At 47.3% G+C, this 23,426-nt stretch overlaps 1 protein-coding gene across 2 annotated transcripts in view; it reads right to left on the reverse strand.

The window, feature by feature from the left end:
* The window catches only part of galnt18b (UDP-N-acetyl-alpha-D-galactosamine:polypeptide N-acetylgalactosaminyltransferase 18b), a 297,715-nt gene that overhangs the window by 151,322 nt on the left and 122,967 nt on the right, over positions 1-23,426 (reverse strand). For both annotated transcript variants that reach the window (XM_078220864.1, XM_078220865.1), the window contains exon 2: positions 2,953-3,148. In XM_078220864.1, coding sequence (XP_078076990.1) covers positions 2,953-3,148 — 196 coding nt within the window. The remainder of the gene's footprint in view (positions 1-2,952; positions 3,149-23,426) is intronic.

Consider the following 23,426-nt stretch of genomic DNA (forward strand, 5'->3'; position numbering starts at 1 on the left):
CCCGCTCCAGTGCCAGTATGTCCTTCCTGAGGTGTGGGGCCCAAAATTGCTCACAGTACTCCAAATGGGGCCTAACCAGTGCTTTATAAAGCCCCAGAAGTACATCCCTGCTTTTGTATTCCAAGCCTCTTGAGATAAATGACAACATTACATTTGCTTTCTTAATTACGGACTCAACCTGCAAGTTTACCTTTAGAGAATCCTGGACTAGGACTCCCAAGTCCCTTTGCACTTTAGCATTATGAATTTTGTCACCGTTTAGAAAATAGTCCATGCCTCTATTCTTTTTTCCAAAGTGTACGACCTCGCACTTGCCCACGTTGAATTTCATCAGCCACTTCTTGGACCACTCTCCTAAACTGTCTAAATCTTTCTGCAGCCTCCCCACCTCCTCAATACTACCTGCCCCTCCACCTATCTTTGTATCATCGGCAAACTTGGCCAGAATGCTCCCAGTCCCGTCCTCTAGATCGTTAATATATAAAGAGAACAGCTGTGGCCCCAACACTGAACCCTGCGGGACACCACTTGTCACCGGTTGCCATTCTGAGAAAGAACCTTTTATCCCAACTCTCTGCCTTCTGTCTGACAGCCAATCGTCAATCCATGTTAGTACCTTGCCTCGAATACCATGGACCCTTATTTTACTCAGCAGTCTCCCGTGAGGCACCTTGTCAAAGGCCTTTTGGAAGTCAAGATAGATAACATCCATTGGCTCTCCTTGGTCTAACCTATTTGTTAGGGGCCTTCCAGTCTCCCGTTGGCAGGAGGTCCTTCCAAATGCGCTCCATTCTATCCACTCCCTCCTGTGTACGGCAACCAATGCTACTCCCCACGAGAGGATGTTCTCATTCCCTCGGAAGTCGTCCACGGGGATCTCATTACCAGCCTGGTTGACGTACCCAGGACCCGTCCTTCTGCGGCGACATGTGAGGGCTCGCAGGTCCGACCCCTTGGTCGAACCGGTCCAACTCCTCCACGCCAACCCTCAGTATGCCTATGTGGCATATCCTGACGGGCGAGAGGCCACTGTCTCCATTCGAGACCTGGCGCCCGCAGGGGACGTAGCAACTCCTGTCGCTCCCATACCCCCTGTCACGAATCCCCTACTACTTATTTCTTCCCCAGACGTGGCGCGGTCAGCACCGGGACCAGTGCATAACAGTTATACTCCCATGTACAGCTTGCCTGAGACTCGGAGATCGGCGCCACCACAGAAGGTTCCAGGATCCCCTGCACCATCGCCTCACCAGGGCCAACCGGCCCGGGAGTCCTGGAGGGGACAGCCGGACGCTGTTTTGGAGAGAACGCCACCGCAAGCACCTGCTCCGGTTTCGCAACCGGTGTTGAGGAGATCACAGCGACGGTGCGGTCCTCCAGACCGTCTGGACTTGTGAATTTTGTACATATATGACCTGTTTTTTGCACCCCGCCGGCCTTTGTTTTTAAAGGAGGGGTGAATGTGGTGAACCATCGTTGGTTACCACTGGGGGTTGTTCTTATGTTACTGTTGGGTTAGGGTGTTGTCACTGTGGGGGTTGTATAATGTTGTTGGGTTAGGGTGTTTACCTGTGGTAAATGTTATTATGGCACATCCCGGTGGGGCCCCGCCTCCGGAGGAGAGGTATAAGACCCTCTGCTACGGCAGGACCCCTCCTGTCTGAACTGGTGTACTCGTGTTAGTTAGTTCCATTGTTTGATAATAAAAGCCTTCAATAACTGAAGCCTTGTTCCACATGCTTGATTGTCGCGCATCAGAATGCCCGTGACCGCTGAAGTGCTCCCCAACAGGAAGAGAACACTCTTGCCTGGTGATTGTAGAGCGGTGTTCATCCAATGTCGTAGCTTCTGCATGGAATGAACACCGCTCGACAATCACCAGGCAAGAGTGTTCTCTTCCTGTTGGGGAACACTTCAGTGGTCATGGGCATTCGGCCTCTGATCTTCGAGTAAGCGTTCTCCAAGGCGGCCTTCAAGACACACGATAACACAGAGTCGCTGAGCAGAAACTGATAGCCAAGTTCCGCACACATGAGGACGGCCTCAACTGGAATCTTGGGTTCATGTCACACTATCTGTAACCCCCACAACTTGCCTGGGCTTGCAAAATCTCACTAACTGTCCTGTCTGGAGACAATACACATCTCTTTAACCTGTGCTTAACCCTCTCTCCACTCACATTGTCTGTACCTTTAAGACTTGATTATCTGTAAAGACTCGCATTCCAACCATTATTTTGTAAATTGAGTTTGTGTCTTTATATGCCTTGTTTGTGAACAGAACTCCCACTCACCTGATGAAGGAGCAGCGCTCTGAAAGCTTGTGGCTTTTGCTACCAAATAAACCTGTTGCACTTTAACGTGGTGTTGTGAGACCTCTTACTGTGTTTACCCCAGTCCAACGCCAGCATCTCCACATCATGTCTATTGTAGACTCAGGGCTAGACAGGGTAGATGCAGGGAGGATGTTCCCGATGGTGGGTATGTCCAGAACCAAAGGTCACACTCTGAGGATTCGGGGTAGGCCATTTAGGATGGAGATGAGGAGATATTTCTTCACCCAAAGAATGGTGAGCCTGTGGAATTCATTACCACAGGAAGCAGTTGATGCCAAAACATTGAATGTATTCAAGAGGCGGATTGATATAGCACTTGGGGTGAATGGGATCAAAGGTTATGGGGAGAAAACAGGATCAAGCTATTGAGTTGGATGATCAACCATGATCGTGAAGAATGGCGGAGCAGGCTCGAAGGGCCAAATGGCCTCCCCATTCTCCTATCTTCTACGTTTCTACGCTTCCTTTTGGATTGGTCATTCCCTACAGAGGTTCTGCTGGTTTCTCACCAGTTGATTAAGTGAAGCCCACCCAGCCAAGAATTTCAGGATCGTGGTTTTCTCGCCCACCTCCTGGAAAAAAGGGAATACTGAAGCAGCATTGTGTGTACGACATACCCATCGGGCCTGAGATCCGGAATGGATCTGTCCAACGATAGCTGGTCACTGAGGTAGCTGTTGTAGCCATAATACTGGAACTTCTTCAAGGCAACCCTTCGATTTTCAGGAGTAAGGTCACGGCCCCAGTGAGTGAAGAGGGAAGAATCAGGGAAGACATCAGCAGCCACATTCTCCTCTCGTCTCTGTGGTACCTCTGGGGGTGAGAAAAAGAAAAAAACATTACATTTATATAGCGCCTTTCACATACTCAGCATATCCCAAAGCATTTGCAACTATGACCTGTAGTCACTGCCGTCCTGCAGCAAAGCTGATGGGAAAAGAATAGGCTGTGCATTCGGAATCAAATAGCGTGAAAAGATTATTGAGGCAGATGAACAAGTCATAGTTTCACAGCAACTTGAGAAGTGCATTTATTTTGATCACATGAGGGTAAACTAATGCTTCCAAGCTGAAACATAAAATCGTAGAATCCCTACAGTGCAGAAAGAGGTCATTTAGCTCATTGAGCCTGTCCCAACAACAATCCCACCCAGGCCCTATTCCTGTAACCCCATGTATTTACCCTGTTAGTCCCCCTGACATGAAGGGGCAGTTTAGCATAGCCAATCAGCCTAACCTGCACATCCTTTTTTTAATGTTTATTTCTTAGTATCACAAGTAGGCTTACGTTAACACTGCAATGACGCTATTGTAAAAATCCCCCGGTCGCCACACTCCGGCACCTGTTTGGGTACACTGAGGGAGAATTTAGCACCCTAACCAGCACATCTTTCGGACTTTGGGAGGAAACCAGAGCACCTGGAGGAAACCCATGCAGACACGGGGAGAATGTGCAAACTCCACACTGACAGAGGCCGGAATTGAACCCAGGTTCCTGGTGCTGTGAAGCAGCAGTGCTAACCACTGTGCCACCATGCCACCCCATCACTGACTGCAGCTTGGGAATTTAAGCACTGGGGTTTTCGAGTTAAGGAGGATTCTGTGGGATTCCGGCTCTGTGGTTCCAGGCGGCGCAACTGTGCCCCAAGCGTCGTTATTTGTTCAATGGCACACTAAAACCTCTCATGGCATCACTGTCCTGAAGTTACAGAACGGTGGGGTTTGGGGGGGGGTTATTAAGGCTGTGCCTAGCCACAATCTTCCTGCATTTTGGTGTGATTAGGCTCAATGGACCAGCTGGTCTACACCTGCCCATCAATTCATGTGGCTGAATTAGAGAAAACAGAAAGACTGGCATTTCGACAACACCTTTCACAACCCTCCCTAAATCTCTCCACCTCTCTACCCCTCTCTCTCTCTCTTCCTTTAGGATGCTCCTTAAAACACACTTCTCTGACCAAGCCACCTGCCCAAATATTGCATTATGTGACTCTATAATATTCCTCCGACATACCTTGGGGACAGTAAGAGTTTTAACAACACCAGGTTAAAGTCCAACAGGTTTATTTGGTAGCAAATACCATTAGCTTTCGGAGCGCTGCTCCTTCGTCAGATGGAGTGGAAATGCACATTTCCACTCCATCTGACGAAGGAGCAGCGCTCCGAAAGCTAATGGTATTTGCTACCAAATAAACCTGTTGGACTTTAACCTGGTGTTGTTAAAACTCTTACTGTGTTCACCCCAGTCCAACGCCAGCATCTCCACATCATGAATACCTTGGGGAGGCAGTGGTGTGGTGGTATTGTCACTAGACTACAATCTAGAGACCCAGGGTACTGGGGACTCAGGTACAAATCCCATAGCAGATGGTGAAATTCCAATTCAGTAAAAATCTGGAATTAAAAGTCTAACGATGACCATTGTCATAGAATCATAGAGTCCTACAGTGCAGAAGGTGGCCATTTGGCCCATCGATTCTGCACCGACCACAATCCCACCCAGGCCCTATCCCCATAATCCCATGCATTTACCCTAGCTAGCCCCCCTGACACTAAGGGGCTATTTAGCATGGCCAATCCACCTAACCCGCACATCTTTAGATTGTGGATTTGGTCGATTGTCGTAAAAACCCATCTGACAAGGCTAGGATGGCAGATTTCCCTCCCTAAAGGTCCAAATGTCCTTTAGGGAAGGAAATCTGCCGTCCTTACCTTATCTGGCCTACATGTGAGTCCAGAGCCACAGCAATGTGGTTGACTCTCAACTACTCTCCAAGGACAACAAAGGATGGACAATAAATGCTGGCCGGCCAGCGATGCCCATGTCCCATAAATCAATGAAAAAGTAAGGGTTGTAAGCTCACACTGAAATCAGAACTCAAACTTCTAAATTCACTTGGAATTTCTGATCCAAAGCTCCCCCTTAGACCAGGAGTCTGCCGCCAACACAGTGGAAAGTCTTAAAACCAACATCTCCTCAGATGTTGTCTGCACTAGAGTTAACAAGGGGATATTGATTACACAAAGCGAGTCAGGGTCAAGGTGAGCAATGATCCAGTGCCGATGGCAGCCTCCCCAATTAACACAGTATCCGTCTGTGTGATCCCATCTCAGCTCAATGGGTTACATTGTGCGATCGACCTGAAGGAACCTGAATGCATTTAACATGAGCTGCGGCTCCCAACACCGCACTCAAGACAAATCCTTTTCACAAAAATGACAAGTTAAAGATCTGGGGCTGTCGTTACTGAAAATGCAGGGGAAGGCGGGCAGTCGTGCATGCAGGTCTTGCGATGGTGTGCAGCTGGGTGGAAAACAAAATCAGGCATAATCTCAACTGGAGCCTAAAGAATGGTAAGGCATGGAGTCATGGGTTGTCTGTCCGATTCGTCTCCTTTGCTGTGAACCCAAGGCAGTGGAAAAAAACAGAAACTTGTTGAAAAAAGGCAAGAAAGGATAATGGCACAGGTAAAAGAGAGACCGAAAGGAAAAGATACAAAAGTCTGAGGTCACGTACCAACCAACTCAAGAACAGCTTCTTCCCTGCTGCTATCAGACTTTTGAATGGACCTACCTCGCACTAAGTTGATCTTTCTCTACACCCTAGCTATGACTGTAACATTATATTCTGCACCCTCTCCTTTCCTTCTTCCCTGTGTGCTCGATGAACGGTATGTTTTGTATATCACAAGAAACAATACTTTCCCCATACATTTGACAATAATAAATTAAATCAAACCAAATCAAAATGACAGTTGGGTTTTTATGACATTTGCTTTTATTGAGATAGGATTTTAATTTCCAGATTTTTCACAAACTGAAATCAAATATTAGAAAGAGGGATTTAAACTCGCATTCTTCTAGGTTATTCTCCCAAGCCTCTGAATTAGATTGGGCAGCATGCTGGCACAGTGGTTAGCACTGCTGCCTCACAGCGCCAGGGACCCGGGTTCGATTCCTGGCTTGGGTCACTGTCTGTGTGGAGTTTGCACATTCTCTCCGTGTCTGCGTGGGTTTCCTCTGGGTGCTCTGGTTTCCTCCCACACTGCAAAAGTGTGCAGGTTAGGTGGATTGGCCATACTAAATTCTCCTTCAGTGTATCCGAACAGGCGCCGGAGTGTGGCGACTAGGGGATTTTCACAGTAACTTCATTGCAGTGTGCATGTAAGCCTACTTGTGACTAATAAATAAACTTTAAAAAATGTGATAAACTGACCACTTCATCATTGTACAGGAGCCAATCTCCACTCTTTGTACCTACATTGAAAACAACTTGATTCTCTTACCCTGTCCCCAAGCAATAAAACTCCCAACACCTTCAAATTATCCGTAGCCTCACACGACCTTTCATTTACATTTAAATAGCACCTTTCACAATCTCTGGAAGTCCCAAGGCACTTTAGAGTCAATGCAGAACTTCTGAAGGGAACAGCCAATTTACACACATCAAGCTCTCATAAACAGCAATGTAATAATGAGCAGGCAATCTATATTTTAATAATGTTGATTAAGATATAAAAATTGATCCCACCACCAGGGAGAATTCCCCATGCTACTCAGGCTGGTGGTCACCGGACAGCACAGAAAGAGCCAAGGTTTAATGTTTCATCCAAAAGACAGCCCCTCCAACAGTATAGAACAAACTCAGTACTGCGCCTCTGACAGTGCAGCGCTCCTTCACTACTGACCCTTGACAGTGCAATGCTCCCTCACTACTGACCCTCTGACAGTGCAGCACTCCCTCAGTACTGCCCCTCTGACAGTGCAGCGCTCCCTCAGTACTGCCCCCCTGACAGTGCAGCACTCCCTCAGTACTGTCCCTCTGACAGTGCAGCACTCCCTCAATACTGTCCCTCCAACGGTGTAGAACTCCCTCAGTACTGACCCTCTGACAGTGCAGCGCTCCCTCAGTACTGTCCCTCCAACGGTGTAGAACTCCCTCAGTACTGACCCTCTGACAGTGCAGCGCTCCCTCAGTACTGACCCTCTGACAGTGCAGCGCTCCCTCAGTACTGTCCCTCCAACGGTGTAGAACTCCCTCAGTACTGACCCTCTGACAGTGCTGTGCTCCTTCAGTACTGACCCTCTGACAGTGCTGTGCTCCTTCAGTACTGACCCTCTGACAGTGCAGCGCTCCCTCAGTACTGACCCTCTGACAGTGCAGCGCTCCCTCAGTACTGTCCCTCCAACGGTGTAGAACTCCCTCAGTACTGACCCTCTGACAGTGCAGCGCTCCCTCAGTACTGACCCTCTGACAGTGCAGCACTCCCTCAGTACTGACCCTTTGCCAGTGTACTGCTCCACCAGTACTTTCCCCCCGAACATCCAGTGCTCCCTCAGTTCTTGCCTTTTGACATTAGCACTCCCTCAGTATTGCATTGGAAGCGTCAAGTAGATTTTTGTGTAGATTATTCATGACAGAACAAGAAGTGGAGTACAAAACATACTTGCGGTTTAACAGTAAAGCGTGAGAAGGAGAATGTAGGATCAGGAGCGGAATCTTCAAGAATGAACATGCAGATGATTTTATCACCAACTCTGCCAATGAGACTTAAGGATAATTACATACACATCAGGATCGCAGTGGAACTTGTATCCTAATGTGAGGCAACATCTGTTTTCATCTAAAGCCTGTACACAGTTGTAACTAAAATTGTTCTGTTTCCAGCTGCTCATAGAAATAATAAGTGCAGTATCCAGCTGTTATAGAGTTGGTTACATAGTGGGTAATAGTATAATCCTGATGCTGAGACTAATGCTCTGGAAACATGAGTTCGAATCCCACCCTCGCAGCTGGGGAATTTAAATTCAATTACTTGATAAATCTGGAATAAAATGCGACTCTCAACAATTTCTATAGCATGCTTAATGTAATAAAACATCATAAGGAAATTCACAGAGGCATTAAAAAACAATGTATGTCATTGAGCCACACATATCTTCAGCTGCTCCATCAATAATCTTACCACCGTCATAAGGTCAGAGGTAGGGATGTTCGCTGATGACTGCACCATGTTCAGCACCATTCGCAACTCCTAAGAAACAATCCATATCTAAATGCAACAAAACCTGGGCAACATTCAAGCTCAGTTTGACAAGATGAGAAGCAACATTTGCACCACACAAATGCCAGGCAATGACCACCTGAAACAAGGGAAGATCTAACCATCTCCCCATGACATTCAATGGCATTAAAGTTGCTGAATCCCCCACTATCAACATCCTGGGGGTTACTATTGACCAGAAACTGAATTGGACTAGCCACATAAGTATTGTGGCAACAAGGTCGCAGCGAGTAACTCACCTCCTGACTCCCCAAAGCCTGTCCACCAACAAGGCACAAGTCAGGAGTGTCATGGAATACTCTCCAATTGCCTGGGTGAGTGCAGTCCAATAACACTCAAGAAGCTCAACACCATCCAGGACAAAACGGCCCAATTGATTGGCACACCCTCCACCACCTTTAGCATTCACTCCCTCCACCACTGACTTACAGCGGCAGCTGTATGCACTGTCGACAAGATGCACTGCAGCAGCTTACTTTAGACAGCACCTTCCAAACCCATGACTTCTACCAACTGGGGGACAAGGGAAGCAGACACATGGGAATACCACCACCTAGAAGTTCCTCTCCAAGTCACATACCAACATGACTTGGAAATATATCGCTAGCCCTTCACTGTCTGGGTCAAAACCCTAGAACTCCCCAGCCTAACAGCACTGTGGGTGTACCTACATCTCAGGGACTGCAGCAGTTCAAGAAGCTACCTCACCACCATCTTCACTAGGACAATTAGGGATGGGCAATAAATGCTGGCCTAGACAGCAATATCCACATTCTATGAAAGAAAAATAAAATTAGGTCAGAAGACCAAGGTCAAAGAGGTAAATTTGAAGAAGTGTCTTAAAGGGGGAAACAAGGTGGAGACAAAGAGTTCGGGGGATGGGGGGGTTTTTTGGGCGCTAGGCTACTGAAGGCACAATCACCAATGGTGGAGCAATTATAATTGGGAATGCCCAGGAGACTAGAGTTAGGGGAGCACAGATATTACACAGGGTTGTGGGATTGGAGGAGATTACAGAGACTGGGATAATAGGTAAGGCCATGGATGGACTTGAATAAAACGGATGAAAATTTTTAAAAGTCAAGATGTTGCTTGACCAGAAACTGATGCATGTCAGAAAATGCAAGGGGAACGAGGAAATGGGACTTGCTGCGAGTTAGACACAGGCAGCAGAGTTTTGGATTACCTCAGGTTTACGGTGGGTAGAATGTGGGAGATGGCAGGAGCATGTTGGAATAGTCAAATTGAGAGATAATGAAGGCGTGCATGAGGGTTTTGGTTTAAAGTTTATTAAATTAGTGTCACAAGTAGGCTTACATTAACACTGCAATGAAGTTACTGCGAAGATTCCCTAGTCGTCACACTCCAGCGCCTGTTCAACTACCCTGAGGGAGAATTTAGCACGGCCAATGCACCTAACCAGCACATCTTTCAGACTGTGGGAGGAAACCAGAGCACCCCCGGAGGAAACCCACGCAGACATGGGGAGAACGTGTGGATTCCGCACAGACAGTGACCCAAGACGGGAATTGAACCGGGGTCCCTGGTGCTGTGAGGTAGCAGTACTAACCACTGTGCCACCGTCTGCATGAGGGTTTTGGCAGCAAATGAGCAAAGTTGAGGGATGTTACAGAGGTGGAAAAGGTGGTCTTTGTTTTTATAGAATCATAGAAACCCTAAGTGGAGATATATTCCTCTATAACATGGACTTTCACTCAATACTTCATATTTTATTTCAAAAGCACAAAGACTACAAAAAGATGGCGTCTCAAGAATCACCTGACTTCTTTGGTGGATTGAAACACTCCTCTGTCTCCAGTGGGAACTAAAGGAACTTTCTGGATTGATGCTTGCCTTTTACTTTACTTCAAAAAGTAATTTCAAATTGAATGGATTATCCAGATACAAAGCCCCTATTGTCCCAAATTCTCAAAGTGTGAAAAACATCATATGACAGGTATAATCGACGCAGCCACTCACCTTACAAAGAAAAGGTTTTTGGACTTGTGACAGATCACACGGTGAGACAACCATGTTTGCTGCCTACCTTTAAAACAGCAAGAAGCTGTTCTGGCAACAGGAATTCTGAGACAGCCATCGAACAAGCTGTATGTCAACTATGCAGCTAAAGTAATAAACAGCCATATCTTGAAAGTGGGAGAAGGACTCTTCCCACCCTGGTTCAACTTTAAGTTCACCTCAGAACCTACCTCCTGAAGATTTGACTACAAGAGGCCTTGCAGCTTACAACAAATCCTCTGCTCTACAAAACCTCAATTTCAACCAAAACATCAATTCATCTAAGAAACTACAGGCCTGCAATGGGAGAGACCGAGACCATCATAGATTGTAATTATATTTATTTTCCTCATCTGTATCTAGTCTTTGTGTGAGCGACGGTATGTGTGACTCGAGTGAGTGAGACGTGCGTTTTTAAACCTCGGGGGCAAGTGTGTGATAATAATTAACCTTCCTTATTTTAAAATTCAGCTTGCTGCTGCAATTATTTAAATTAGGACAATTGCCCCGAGGGTAAGAAAACACACACTCCTCATACATAGAACACATTGATCACTGGGCAATAAGAAAGACAAATTGGGTACTGCAGTTCGGATCAAATACATTGCAAATGAGCCACATCTGACTTTAAAGCAATTGGAAATGAAAAGGAAAAGAAATATAAATCCAAAATGTTGAAACAAGTAACAAAGGGATTAAGATGGTAAACTTTGTGAATACCAACAGTAGACAATAAGGTGGCTATTTTCAATGTGGAAGTAAGAGGAAGACTTAACTTGGCAAAAATTAATGCCCAATCATAAAACAGCTAAAAGCCACAGCTAAGCAGTTAGAATCTGCTACCACCGTAGGAGGCACAGTGGCACAGTGGTTAGCACTGCTGCCTCACAGCGCCAAGGACCCGGGTTCAATTCCAGCCTTGGGTGACTGTCTGTGTGGAGTTTGCACGTTTTCCCCCTGTCTACGTGGGTTTCTTCTGGGTGCTCTGGTTTCCTCCCACACGATATGGAGATGCCGGCGTTGGACTGGGGTAAACACAGTAAGAAGTTTAACAACACCAGGTTAAAGTCCAACAGGTTTATTTGGTAGCAAAAGCCACACAAGCTTTCAAGGCTCTGAGCCCCTTCTTCAGGTCAGAAGAAGCCCCTGAAGAAGGGGCTCAGAGCCTCGAAAGCTTGTGTGGCTTTTGCTACCAAATAAACCTGTTGGACTTTAACCTGGTGTTGTTAAACTTCTTACTGTGTTCCTCCCACACTCCAAAGATGTACAGGTAAGGTGGACTGGCCATGGTAAATTGCCTCTTATTGTCAGGGGGATTAGTAGGGTAAAAATGTAAGGATAGCGCCTGGATAGGGTTGTTGTTGGTGTAGGCTCGATGAGCCAGATGGCCTCCTTCTTCTCTGTAGTGATTCTATCATTCTAACCTAATACAGTAATATAGCATAGAGACCTGAGGACTAACAATGCTGTCCAGGAATCTCAGCCTCACACCAGATCCAGAAGAGATAGGAGATATAGAATCTGACCCAGACCCAGTTACCTTAGCCAGAATTTATCTCGAAGAGAGAAGGCTAGAGTTAGAGTTGCAGGCAAGAGCGAGGGGAGAATTCTGGCAAGTATAGAAGGAAAGCGAGACAAGAGATGAGAGCTTTCCAATGAGATTGGGAGTTATAGGCTCAGAAAAATCGAGAGTTGAGACAGATTGCAACAGTTGGGAAGAACCTGAATTTGCCCAATGGTTATTTAAATGCCCAGGGACAAATTTTGATTTCCTAAAATATTCCCAATTCATTGCAGTCTGAGGATTTGCAATAGACTACCTAGGACAGAGGTGAGGAGACATTTACAAAGAACAAAGAAAATTACAGCACAGGAACAGGCCCTTCGGCCCTCCAAGCCTGCACCGACCATGCTGCCCGACTGAACTAAAACCCCCTACCCTTCCGGGGACCAAAAGAACACCCAAAGAGTGGTGAGCCTGTGGAATTCATTACCACAGGAAGTAGTTGATGCCAAAACATTGAATGTATTCAAGAGACGGCTGGATACAGCACTTGGGGCGAATGGGATTAAAGGTTATGGGGAGAAAGCAGGATTAGGCTATTGAGTTGAACGATCAGCCATGATTGTAATGAATGGCCCGAGCAGGCCCGAAGGGCCGAATGGCCTCCTCCTGCTCCTATCTTATATGTTTCTATTACCAAATTTGAAGAGGAGGACATGGAAACATTCCTCACAGCCTCTGAAAAACTGGCAGCTCAATTGCCATGGCCAACTGAGTTTGGACACATCAGGTCAGCTAGTCAGAAAAGCCCTGTGATTTTGATTTGATTTATTATTGTCACATGTATTGGGATACAGTGAAAAGTATTGTTTCTTACGCACTATACAGACAAAGCATCCCGTCCATAGAGTACAGAGGAGCGAAGGAAAGGAGAGGGTGCAGAATATGGTGTTGCAGTTACAGATAGATGTAGAGAAAGATCAACTTAATATAAGGTTGGTCCATTCAAAAGTCTGATGACAGCAGGGAAGAAGCTGTTCTTGAATTGGGTGGTATGTGACCTCAGACTTTTGTATCATTTTCCTAATGGAAAAAGGCGGAAGAGAGAATGTCCAGGGTGCTTGGGGTCCTTGATTATGCTGGCTGCTTTTCCGAGGCAGCGGGAAGTGTAGACAGAGTCAATGGATGGGAGGTTGGTTTGCATGATGGATTGGGCTACATTCACGACCCTTTGTAGTTTCTTGCGGTCTTTGTCAGAGCAGGAGCCATACCAAGCTGTGATACAACCAGAAAGGATGTTCTCTATGGCGCATCTATGAAAATTGGTGAGTTTTATTCCACACTGCCTGCTGATAGCTCTGTCAGTTATGATCAGACAAGGGCTGCTATTCTGAGTGCCGATGAACCCGTACTGGAGAGACACCCCCAACAATTCTGGAACCCCCGTGATGAAACTACACAGACCCGCACTGAATTCGAGAGAATTAAACAGCCAGCATTTGACCAGTGGGTCCGAGCTTTAAAAATTGACCACACTTGCAAAGGGTTAAGAGAAATAGTGATGCTGGAGGAGTTTCAAAACTGTCTCCCAAACAGCCTCCAAAATAACCTCGAGGAAAAAGGGGCTCCCAGAGTCAAAGTCACCATTATTATGGCTGATGGCAATGATTTAACCTCAAAAACTAAACAAATTTTGATCTAGTAACTCCGACCAACAAGGGAGAGACAGGAAGGAGGGAGATGTAACAGAAATAGACTCCAGGTGAAAGGAGAGTAGCAAAGACAAAAGGGGGAAGGTAGACCAGCTGGATCACACCCTGCTTTCTTCCTGAGAAACAAACCTGGGCTCATAAAATAAAATGGTCGGTTTATCAAGAAAGCAACAGGGGAGCTTTGATCAAAACTCTGACTGTGGCCTCGAAATCCCAGACTCAAATGGCCAGGGGGTTGGATACGATCCCTACCAAAGCCTCTTATACAAAGGGACAATATTATTTTACAGGCAACCCCACAAAACAATACTTATAACAAGCTTCAAAACACAATCCAGCCTTGTGAAACCTGATCCCTTTCTCGGAGCAACATAAAAACACAACAATTAGGAGCAGGAGGAGGCCATTCGGCCCTTCGAGCCTGCTCCGCCATTCATTTTGATCATGGCTGATCCCTTCCTTCCCCCTCCCACCCATATCCCTTGATCCCTTTAGTCCCTCGAGCTATATCTAATTTCTTCTTGAAATCAGACAACGTGAAATCGGCAAACATGGATTTTGAGTTTTCCCCAACTGCTCACTGCATCGAGAATCATATGCCAGTTAGAATTACAATTCCGGAGACCTTGTGCACCGATGTTAATACACATTCACCAGTTAACGAGGGGATTGCATGAAAATGGGAATGCAACAGGTAGAGGGCACAAGTAACAGTACTGGAATACTGTATGTGACTGTCTGAGGCTGGGTGGAGAGTGAATGTATACATTTTTTCTTTTGCTTTTCTAAGAAGCCATGTAAAGAAAACGTCATCACAGACTCATTTATTTTTTTCCGTGTAGCATATCATGTTTCAGTACATTATGGACTTCAGCCAATACTTTATATATTTTTAAAAACACAAAAAGATGGTTGCCTGAGGATAACCCCACTTCTTTTGTCGATTGAAATGCTCCCCTGTCTCCAGAGGGAACAAAAGGAATTTTCCAGGCTGATGTGGACCCAATGGCTTTTCCCAAAGCTGTTTCAAGAAAGTAATTTCAAATTGAATGGGTCTTTCAGACACAAAGATGCTCTCTGTCCCAAATGTTCACGGCGTGAAAGCCACTACACAGCACGTACAATCGACCCAGCCACCCACCTTACTTGGAAAAGGGCTTTCGACTTGTAACAGGTCACGTGGTGAGATAACCCAGTTTGTTGGCTGCTTTTGAAACAGCAAGGAGCTGTTCTGGAAACAGAAATTCGTCAGGCAGCCGTTGGACCAGCCACGCGCCAACCAAGCAGCCAAGATAAGAAGCAACTATAATCTTGAAAGTGGGAGAAGGACTCTCCTGAACTTGTTCCAAATTCAAGTTCACCTGAGAACCTACCCCCTGAAGAGTTGACAACAAGTGGCTTCGCAGCTTATGAAAAATCCTCTGCTTTACAAAACTTTCACTTCAACCAAAGCATCAACTCATCTAAGGAACTACAGGCCTGCAACAAAAGAGCCTGAGACAATTGTAACTTGCAATTTTATTTATTTTCCTCACCAGTATCTAACCTTTGTGCGAATAATAGTGTGGGTAAGTTGAGTGAATGAGACGCTGCATGTTTAAACCTCTGGGACAAGTGTGTGGTAATAAATAAACCTTCCTTATTTTTAAATTCATGGAGCTTCCTGTTGGAATTATTTAAGTTGGGACAATCACTCTGATGACAAGGAAACACACTCCTCATGTACAAAGCACACTGATCACAGACAGTAAGATAGCCCATAAAATCTGTCTGCGACGTTGTGGTAACATGAGGATAAGGCCAGAGGCTCACCCCGGGATCAGATCTGACTTCAAGGTTGCAAACTGACTTACTTAATCTCGGACTGTCGCCAGGGTGAGGGATGGAGTCAGTTGTTAGGGAATGGAGTTTGGAGCGGCAACTGGAGACAATGGCCAGAATCTTACCATTGTTCATGATGGCGGGGTTGTCCCATCCTACCACAGTGAATGGAGATTTGGCTGGCTGCCAAATTCTCCAACTTCGCTGCAGTGGGAGCGTGGCGTGAACGGCAGGTAAGATCACGCCCAATGGTTATATTTCCCCCAATATTTAACAGGGGGGAATTTCTGTTCATCCAGTACTGAATGTCAGGTAAGCAGTCTGACAATTTAGCAACTGTGGCGGGTTTGAGAGAGGTGGTGGTGAGATGGAGCTGGGTGTTATCGATTTGCATGTGGAACCCTTGGGTGATGGAGCCTTGTGGGAGGGGGAGGTCACCAGAGGTAGCAGTTTGGTAACAGGAAGAGAATCACTGGCCGCGATTCGATAAATATAAGGTGGAACCAGGTGAGTGCAGTCTCAGCGAGTTGGTGAGAGTGGAGGGAATTTGGAGGAGGAGGATGCTTTGATCAAAGGTGTTAAAGGCTGCAGGCAGGTCAGGAAGGATGAGGAGAGATAGGAATTTTCCTTTCTACAGTCACCTCGGATGTCATCTGTGACTTTGATCGATGCCGTTTCGATAGTGTGGCAGTGGCGGAAACTTGATTGGAGGGATTCAAAAGTGGAGGGGAGGCGATGGCCTAGTGGTATTATCGCAAGACTATCAATCCAGAAACTCAGCTAATTTTCTGGGGACCCGGGTTCGAATCAGGCCACGGCAGGTGGTGGAATTTGAATTCAATAAAAAATATCTGGAATTAAGAATCTACTGGTGACTGTGAAACCATTGTCGATTGTCAGAAAAATCCATCTGGTGCATTAACGTCCTTTAAGGAAGGAAATCTGCCGTCCTTACCCGGTCTGGCCTACATGTGACTCCAGAGCCACAGCAATGTGGTTGACTCTCAACTGCCCTCCAAGGGCAACTGGGAAGGGCAATAAATGTTAGTGGTACCCATGTCCCACGTACGAACAAAAAAGTTGCGGGAAAGATGAGATTGAACTTAGGTGTTGACAACACATTCAAAGACATTGGAGAAGATAGGTGATAGGATGGAAGTTTGCAGGGATGGCAGGGGTTGAAGCTTGATCTTTGGAGGAGGGTGGTAATGGCAGATTTAAGGGAGTAGGGGGACAACACTTGAAAGGAGAAAGCTGTTTACAATATCAGCTTGCATGGGGGCCAGGAAGGGATGCTGGGTGATCAGCAGTTTCGCGGGACTAAGAATGGGAGGAAACCGGAGCACCCGGAGGAAACCCATGCAGACACGGGGAGAACATGTAGACTCCGCACAGACAGTGACCCGAGGCTGCAATCGAACCCGGGTCCCTGGCGCTGTGAGGCAGCAGTGCTAACCACCCTGCCACTGCAGCTCATAATAATTCACTGTGTAAAAAAGAAATACTGCTCATCTCCCCTCTGGTTCGTTAGCAGATCATCTCAAATCAGCGTCCTTTGCTTCCTTGGGAGACAGCCTGAGCCCCCTAGAACTGCCCAAGGGGCAAAATGCCAATGCCCAGGGGGCACCTTGGTTCTGCCCACTGGGCATAGGGCAGTGCCATGGGGATGGGGCCTAATGGGGGACAAGGCCTGATGGCAGGGGCGGGGGGCTCTGGGATCGATCGGTGGGGGTGGGGGGGGTGCCGCTGCCACTCTGCAGTCAGAGTTGGTAGGGGAAGGAGGGAGGCCAACGATCGGGGCTGGCCATCAGAGTGAGGAGCAGCCTGCTTGGAGGGGGCGGGTGTCAGGCTGCAGGAGGGGGTCAGCATTGTGGGTGGGGGGGTTTGGAACTGCTGCTGTGGGGGGGCGGGGGGAGGGGTGGGCGTGGGATCCTCCTGTCAGTGGAAACAACTCCCCATCCACTCCCATCAAAACTCTTCACAATTTTGATTTTTGGTTTTGTTTTTAAGTTACCTTGTGAGCTGTCACTAACAATAACGATCTCGGCCGGCGTGTGACTGGGACTGGACAAGGTGTCCTGATTATATTTCACATCAAACATCTCCAACAGGTGTAGCAGAGAATATATTTAGGGAAAGCGAGAGAGACCACACACACACACACAGAATCAGGAGTGTTTTATAAACAACGGCGGGAATGCAGAAAGAAAATAAATCAAATCGGTTCCACAAACGGGTAACGAAGGAGATCTTTCTACAGATCTGCTTCCCTTTTGAAGGAGTTCTTATTATTTATTGCATGGTTGTTGAACTGATTTGAATGAACAGTGCTTCCAATTGGCTTTCAGACATTTCTATAAATCTCCTGCTGCTGTGGAACTAGTGCGTCTGCTGTGGTTTCTTGTCTATTTAATGTCTCGTTCCTGTTCATTCATCACCTGGTTTTCCGGGCAGTATTCCGCTCTCCATAAAACAACCCAACAACAAGCTGCCAGTGTGGAGGATGATGTGGAGATGCCAGTGTTGGACTGGGGTGGTCAAGATGAGAGGTCACAATACACCAGGTTATAGTCCAACAGGTTTATTTGGAATCATAAGCCTTCGGGGCACTGCTCCTTCGTCAGGTGAAGTCATACTAGTTTCAAAAAGAACCTCCCACACTTTGTGCACTGCAGAGATCACTAGCGTCTTTCACTCCAGGAATCAGTGCGCAGTGGCCCCTGTCTGCCGACTTCCCGATCGCTGCCGGCTCGATCGCTGGTCAGCCCCGCGACCCCTGCATCGCTGGCCGTCTCATCCCCATGGCCCGATCGCCGCCTCCTGAACAGGCCCAGGCCAGCCTCGACCGCCACCCCACATCCCCACCTCCCCCCCAGCCAACTGAAGTCCCAATCTCCCTATCCACCCCCCTCCCATCCCCAATCCCACCCCCCACAACAGCAGCAATTCCAAACCCCCCCACCCACAGTGCTGACCCCCTCCTGCAGGCTGCTCCTCACTCTGATGGCCAGCCCCGATCGTTAGCCTCCCTCCCTCCCCTACCAACTCTGACTGCAGAGTGGCAGCGGGACCCCCCCCACCCCACCGATCGATCCCAAAGTCCCCCGCCCCTGCCATCAGGCCTTGTCCCCCATTAGGGCCCATCCCCTTGGCACTGCCCTATGCCCAGTGGGCAGAACCAAGGTGCCCCCTGGGCATTGGCATTTTGCCCCTTGGGCAGTTCCTGGGGGGCTCAGGCTGGCTCCCAAGGTGGCAATGACCCTGGGGGCCCCCGGTTGTCCCCCCTTCACTCCAGCAGGGTCAGGCCACCAGCTCCCCTTTAGTGGGGAGCTACAGTAAACCTTGCGGGGGATGGATAGAGACTAGCGGGCCTGGAGACTTCAATCCTGAGCCCGCTAATAAGTAAAGAGTTCATTGGTTATGTACCGTGTATAGTGGGTGAATGTACATGGAAGCACCATAGTTTGACATGGGGTGGCATGAGGGGCCATTGGGGTGGGATGGGGTACGGATGGGGCATGAGGGGGTGTGAGTAGTGTGGATCAAACTCCCACAACACCAAGGTAGACCTTTAAAAACATGTCCCTGCACCCTACAGCCCCCGTGGATGTCTCTGAACCCTTTCCCGGGTCAGCTGGCCCAACTATAGCCAACCACTCCCCCCCCCCCCACCCTCGCCCCCTCCCCCCTCCCCACACTCCTTACCCCATCTCCTCCCCACACCCCAAAAATTTACTAAAATCCCACTGTCTTTCCTGGCGCCTTCTCCTGAGGCGGGCAAACCGAGCTGGAAATCTTCCCGACTCCAGCTACCTACCTAAGGGATAAAATTCCAGAGTGAGATTAGACTTGGTGGATGGGAAGTGAGCTGGAAAAGTAAACGAATCAATCAAAATGTGGAATAGAGCTTTACAAAAGTGGAATTCTCAGCAGTTGCTGCGACATAGATATATATAAAGCAGGGTTGATAAATTCTGTTGGGAAAGCAGTCATTAAAGCTTCCTTTTAACCAGCCAAGTATAACCTTGTATCCCCTGCTCTTGTTAAATAATCTCTTTCATGCTTTTGGCATCTGGACAAACCTGCCACAGGAGACACAAGTGCTTCATTCAAACAGGTTGATCTCATTTGAGCTCTCACCTGCACTGAAAACTTGCTCACATGTCAAAGAAGAAACAGCGATCTTGGAACAAAGTGAGATAGTATTCTCCTGTGAGTCCATTAGCCACAACACTGAGGTATCCAAACTGCAGCTTCACGAGTCCAGCAGGATTCAAGAAAGAACCATCGAATGAGAGAAAAATCACAGTGCAGAAGGAGGCCATTCAGCCCACTGTGTCTGCGGCCAGCCAAGAAAAAAAACTAGCCGCTCATTTTAGTCCCACTTTCCAGCACTCGGTCATAGCCTTGAAGGTTACAGCACTTCAGATGTAGATTCAGAGACCTCTTAAATTAGTTAAGCTTCACAGTCTCAACCGCCAACTTAGGCAGCAAATATCAGATGTCCACCACCCTCTAATTCTTCTACCAATCATCTTAAATCAATGCCCCCTGATAATTGGGGAGACAAGTCTTTCCTGTCTATTCTGTTTAGATGTGGAGATGTAAACACAGTAAGGAGTCTAACAACACCAGGTTAAAGTCCAACAGGTTTATTTGGTAGCAAACGCCACTGTGGCGTTTGCTACCAAATAAACCTGTTGGACTTTAACCTGGTGTTGTTAGACTCATTATTATTCTGTTTAGGCCCCTCATAAAGTTTAACCCCTCAATTAGGTCACCCCCTTAGCCTCCACAATTCTAAGGAAAACAACCCGAGCTTAACCAATCTCATAGAATTTACAGTGCAGAAGGAGGCCATTTGGCCCATCGAGACTGCACCGACAACAATCCCACCCAAGTCCCATCCCCATAACCCCACATATTTACAGTCCTAATCCCCCTGACACTAAGGGTGGGAGGAAACCGGAAGCACCCAAAAGAAAACCACGCAGACACGGGGAGAATGTGCAAACCCCACATAGACAGTCACCCGAAGCCGGAATTGAACCTGAGTCCTTGGCGCTGTGAGGCAGCAGTGCTAACCGCTGTGCCGCCTGCCGCCCGATCTCTCCTCAACATTGTGTGTTTAGTTGGTGCCCAACCACATCCCCCAGATATCTCAAAGCGGCCTCAAACTTGCATGTCTTGGGAGTGGAAATACCACAAGAAGATCCCACAAACTGCAAATGACATGGCTTAAAATGAACCACCACCACTCAGCAAGAGGCTGTCATGGGAAGAGATGAATTGATGTTTCATTTGTGGCTAAGGAGGGAATATTGGCAAAGAGGCAAGAACAACTGCACCTTCTCGGTCAGACAGTGCTGGATGGTTTATATTCAGAGAGGAAATGGTTCAACAGGACCTAAAAGATGACACTCCTGGCTTGTAGCAACGGCCAATTCTTGGATGTTTACTGATTCACTGTAAGGACATGGACATCACTGTAAAGTCTGACAATTGTTTTTCATCCATTGGTGCCCTGATCACTGAGTGACCTGCCTTGGCCACTTAGTCAGCCATTTTTGTGTGGGATTAGAGTCACATATAGACCCAGATTAGGTAAGGACAGCAGTGAGTTGTTCTCTGAGGTAAACTAGAAAGTCACTCAGTTCTACCAAGCTGCTGTAAACAGCGCAAGCCCACCACCAGCTTCTCCGGGTTGGTAATAAATTCAGGCGCGGTGGCACGGTGGCACGGTTGTTAGCACTGCTGCCTCACAGCGTCAGGGACCCGGGTTCGATTCCGGCCTTGAGTGCCTGTCTGTGTGGAGTTTGCACATTCTCCCCGTGTCTGCGTGGGTCTCCTCCGGGTGCTCCGGTTTCTTCCCACAGTCCAAAGATGCGCAGGTTAAGTGGATTGGTCATGATAAATTGCCACTTAGTGTCCAAAGATGTGTAGATTAGTGGGGTGTACGTGTGATTTACGGGACTGGGCCTGGGTGGGATGCTCTTTCGGAGAGTCAGTGCAGGCCCAATGGGCCGAATGGCCTCCTCCTTCACTGTCGGGATTCTATGATTCTAACAGACAGCTGCTGTCACACATTTTGTATCAAAACCATGTCTGAATTTTACATTCTCTGAGCTCTGGATTACAAAATGACCAAAGGCACTGAACAGTTACTGACTGAACTATAGCCAAAATAACAAAGGGAAAAAGAAAATGTGAACTAAAAGTCACCCATTATTGCTAACAGATTTGTACTAATCAGCATGGGGTCATGATTGAGACAGTTTAAGCTCACATTCCATAGTCAAATCAGTCACACCAACTCACCCAGTTTAGCACCCAACTCCTCTGCACGGAGCGTCTTGAACCCGGGGTGACAGGGTCAGAAAAGAGGGTCGGCCATTTAAGACTGAGATGAGGAAGAATTTCTTTGGAATTCTCAACCCCTGAGAGCTCAGTCATTGAGTATATTCTAAGTAAAGTTTATTTATTTGTCACAAGCAATCATACATTAACACTGTAATGAGGTTACTGTGAAAATCCCCTAGTCGCCACACTCCGGCACCTGTTCGGGTACACTGAGGGAGAATTTAGCATGGCCATTTCGCCTAACCAGCACATCTTTGGACTGTGGGAGGAAACCAGAGCACCCGGAGGAAACCCACGCAGACACGGGGAGAATGTGCAGACTCCACACAGACAGTGACTCAAGCCAGGAATCAAACCCAGGTCCCTGGTGCTGTGAGGCAGCAGTGCTAACCACTGTGCCACCGTGCGGAGATTGATAAATTTTTGGTATTAAGGGATAGATGGATAGGTAGTGCTGAGCTAGAAGATCAGCCTTGATCTTACTGTATGGTGGAGAGCAGGCTCGAGCAGTTGAATGGCCTTCTCATGTTCCTATTTCATACATTCTTTGTGATCAACGCAGTCCACCATCCAACCTATCCAGCTCAGTACCCGAGGCACAGCCTCTTCAGTATCTTTGCTGGCAATGGGAGCTTGATTGACTCTGTAGCACAAAGTCCAACACACAAAGTCCAAAATCACGGACAAAAGCCCAGCCCTTTCCATAGCCTCCCATCCATTGACTCTGTCTACACTTCCCACTGCCTCAGAAAAGCAGCCAGCATAATCAAGCACCCCACGCACCCCGGACATTCTCTCTTCCACCTTCTTTCATTGGGAAAAAGGCTGCAAAAGTCTGAGGTCACGTACCAACCGGCTCAAGCTTCGTCCCTGCTGCCATCAGACTTTTGAATGGACCTACCTTGCATTAAGTTGATCTTTCTCTACACCCTAGCTATGACTGTAACACTACATTCTGCACCCTCTCCTTTCCTTCTCTATATGTTTTGTCTGTATAGCGTGCAAGAAACAATACTTTTCACTGCATACTAATACATGTGACAATAATAAATCAAATCAAAGTTTCCTACAAACGCTAACTGTAAAACAGTTGCCTTGAGCTGTCTTTACAATCTCCACAAAGAACCCCTTTATGAGATTATAGAAGCTTGCAGCACAGAAAGAGGCCACTGGGCCCAACGTGTCTGTGCCGGCTGTTTGAAACAAGCTATCAAATGAGTACCACTCCCCCCGACTCTTTCCCCAGTCAAGGTTTTATCCAATTTCCTTCTGAAAGTTATTCTTGGCTCTGCTTCCACCGTCCTTTGGGGCAGCACATTCCTGATTTCTCCGTTTTCAAGATCCACTTTATTTGCTAACTGGAGTGTGGCGACAAATGGAAGGCAATTACAAATTAGCATGCAGTTTGATCCCGGTTTGAAAAGCAGAACATGGAGAGTTGGCACGGCTTCTGCTGCAGACGCCGCACTCACAGGACACATGGGGACACATAACAATCTCTGCTTTCATACTGGAAGACGGTTCCAACTGCAAGACAATCGGGGCTTTTAACAAGGAACGAAATTGACCTTTGGTGTTGACACCAAATCTGCATCTCATTGGTTTTCAAGA

Source organism: Mustelus asterias, chromosome 9, assembly GCF_964213995.1.
Source record: "Mustelus asterias chromosome 9, sMusAst1.hap1.1, whole genome shotgun sequence".
In the NCBI taxonomy this organism is placed as follows: domain Eukaryota; kingdom Metazoa; phylum Chordata; class Chondrichthyes; order Carcharhiniformes; family Triakidae; genus Mustelus; species Mustelus asterias.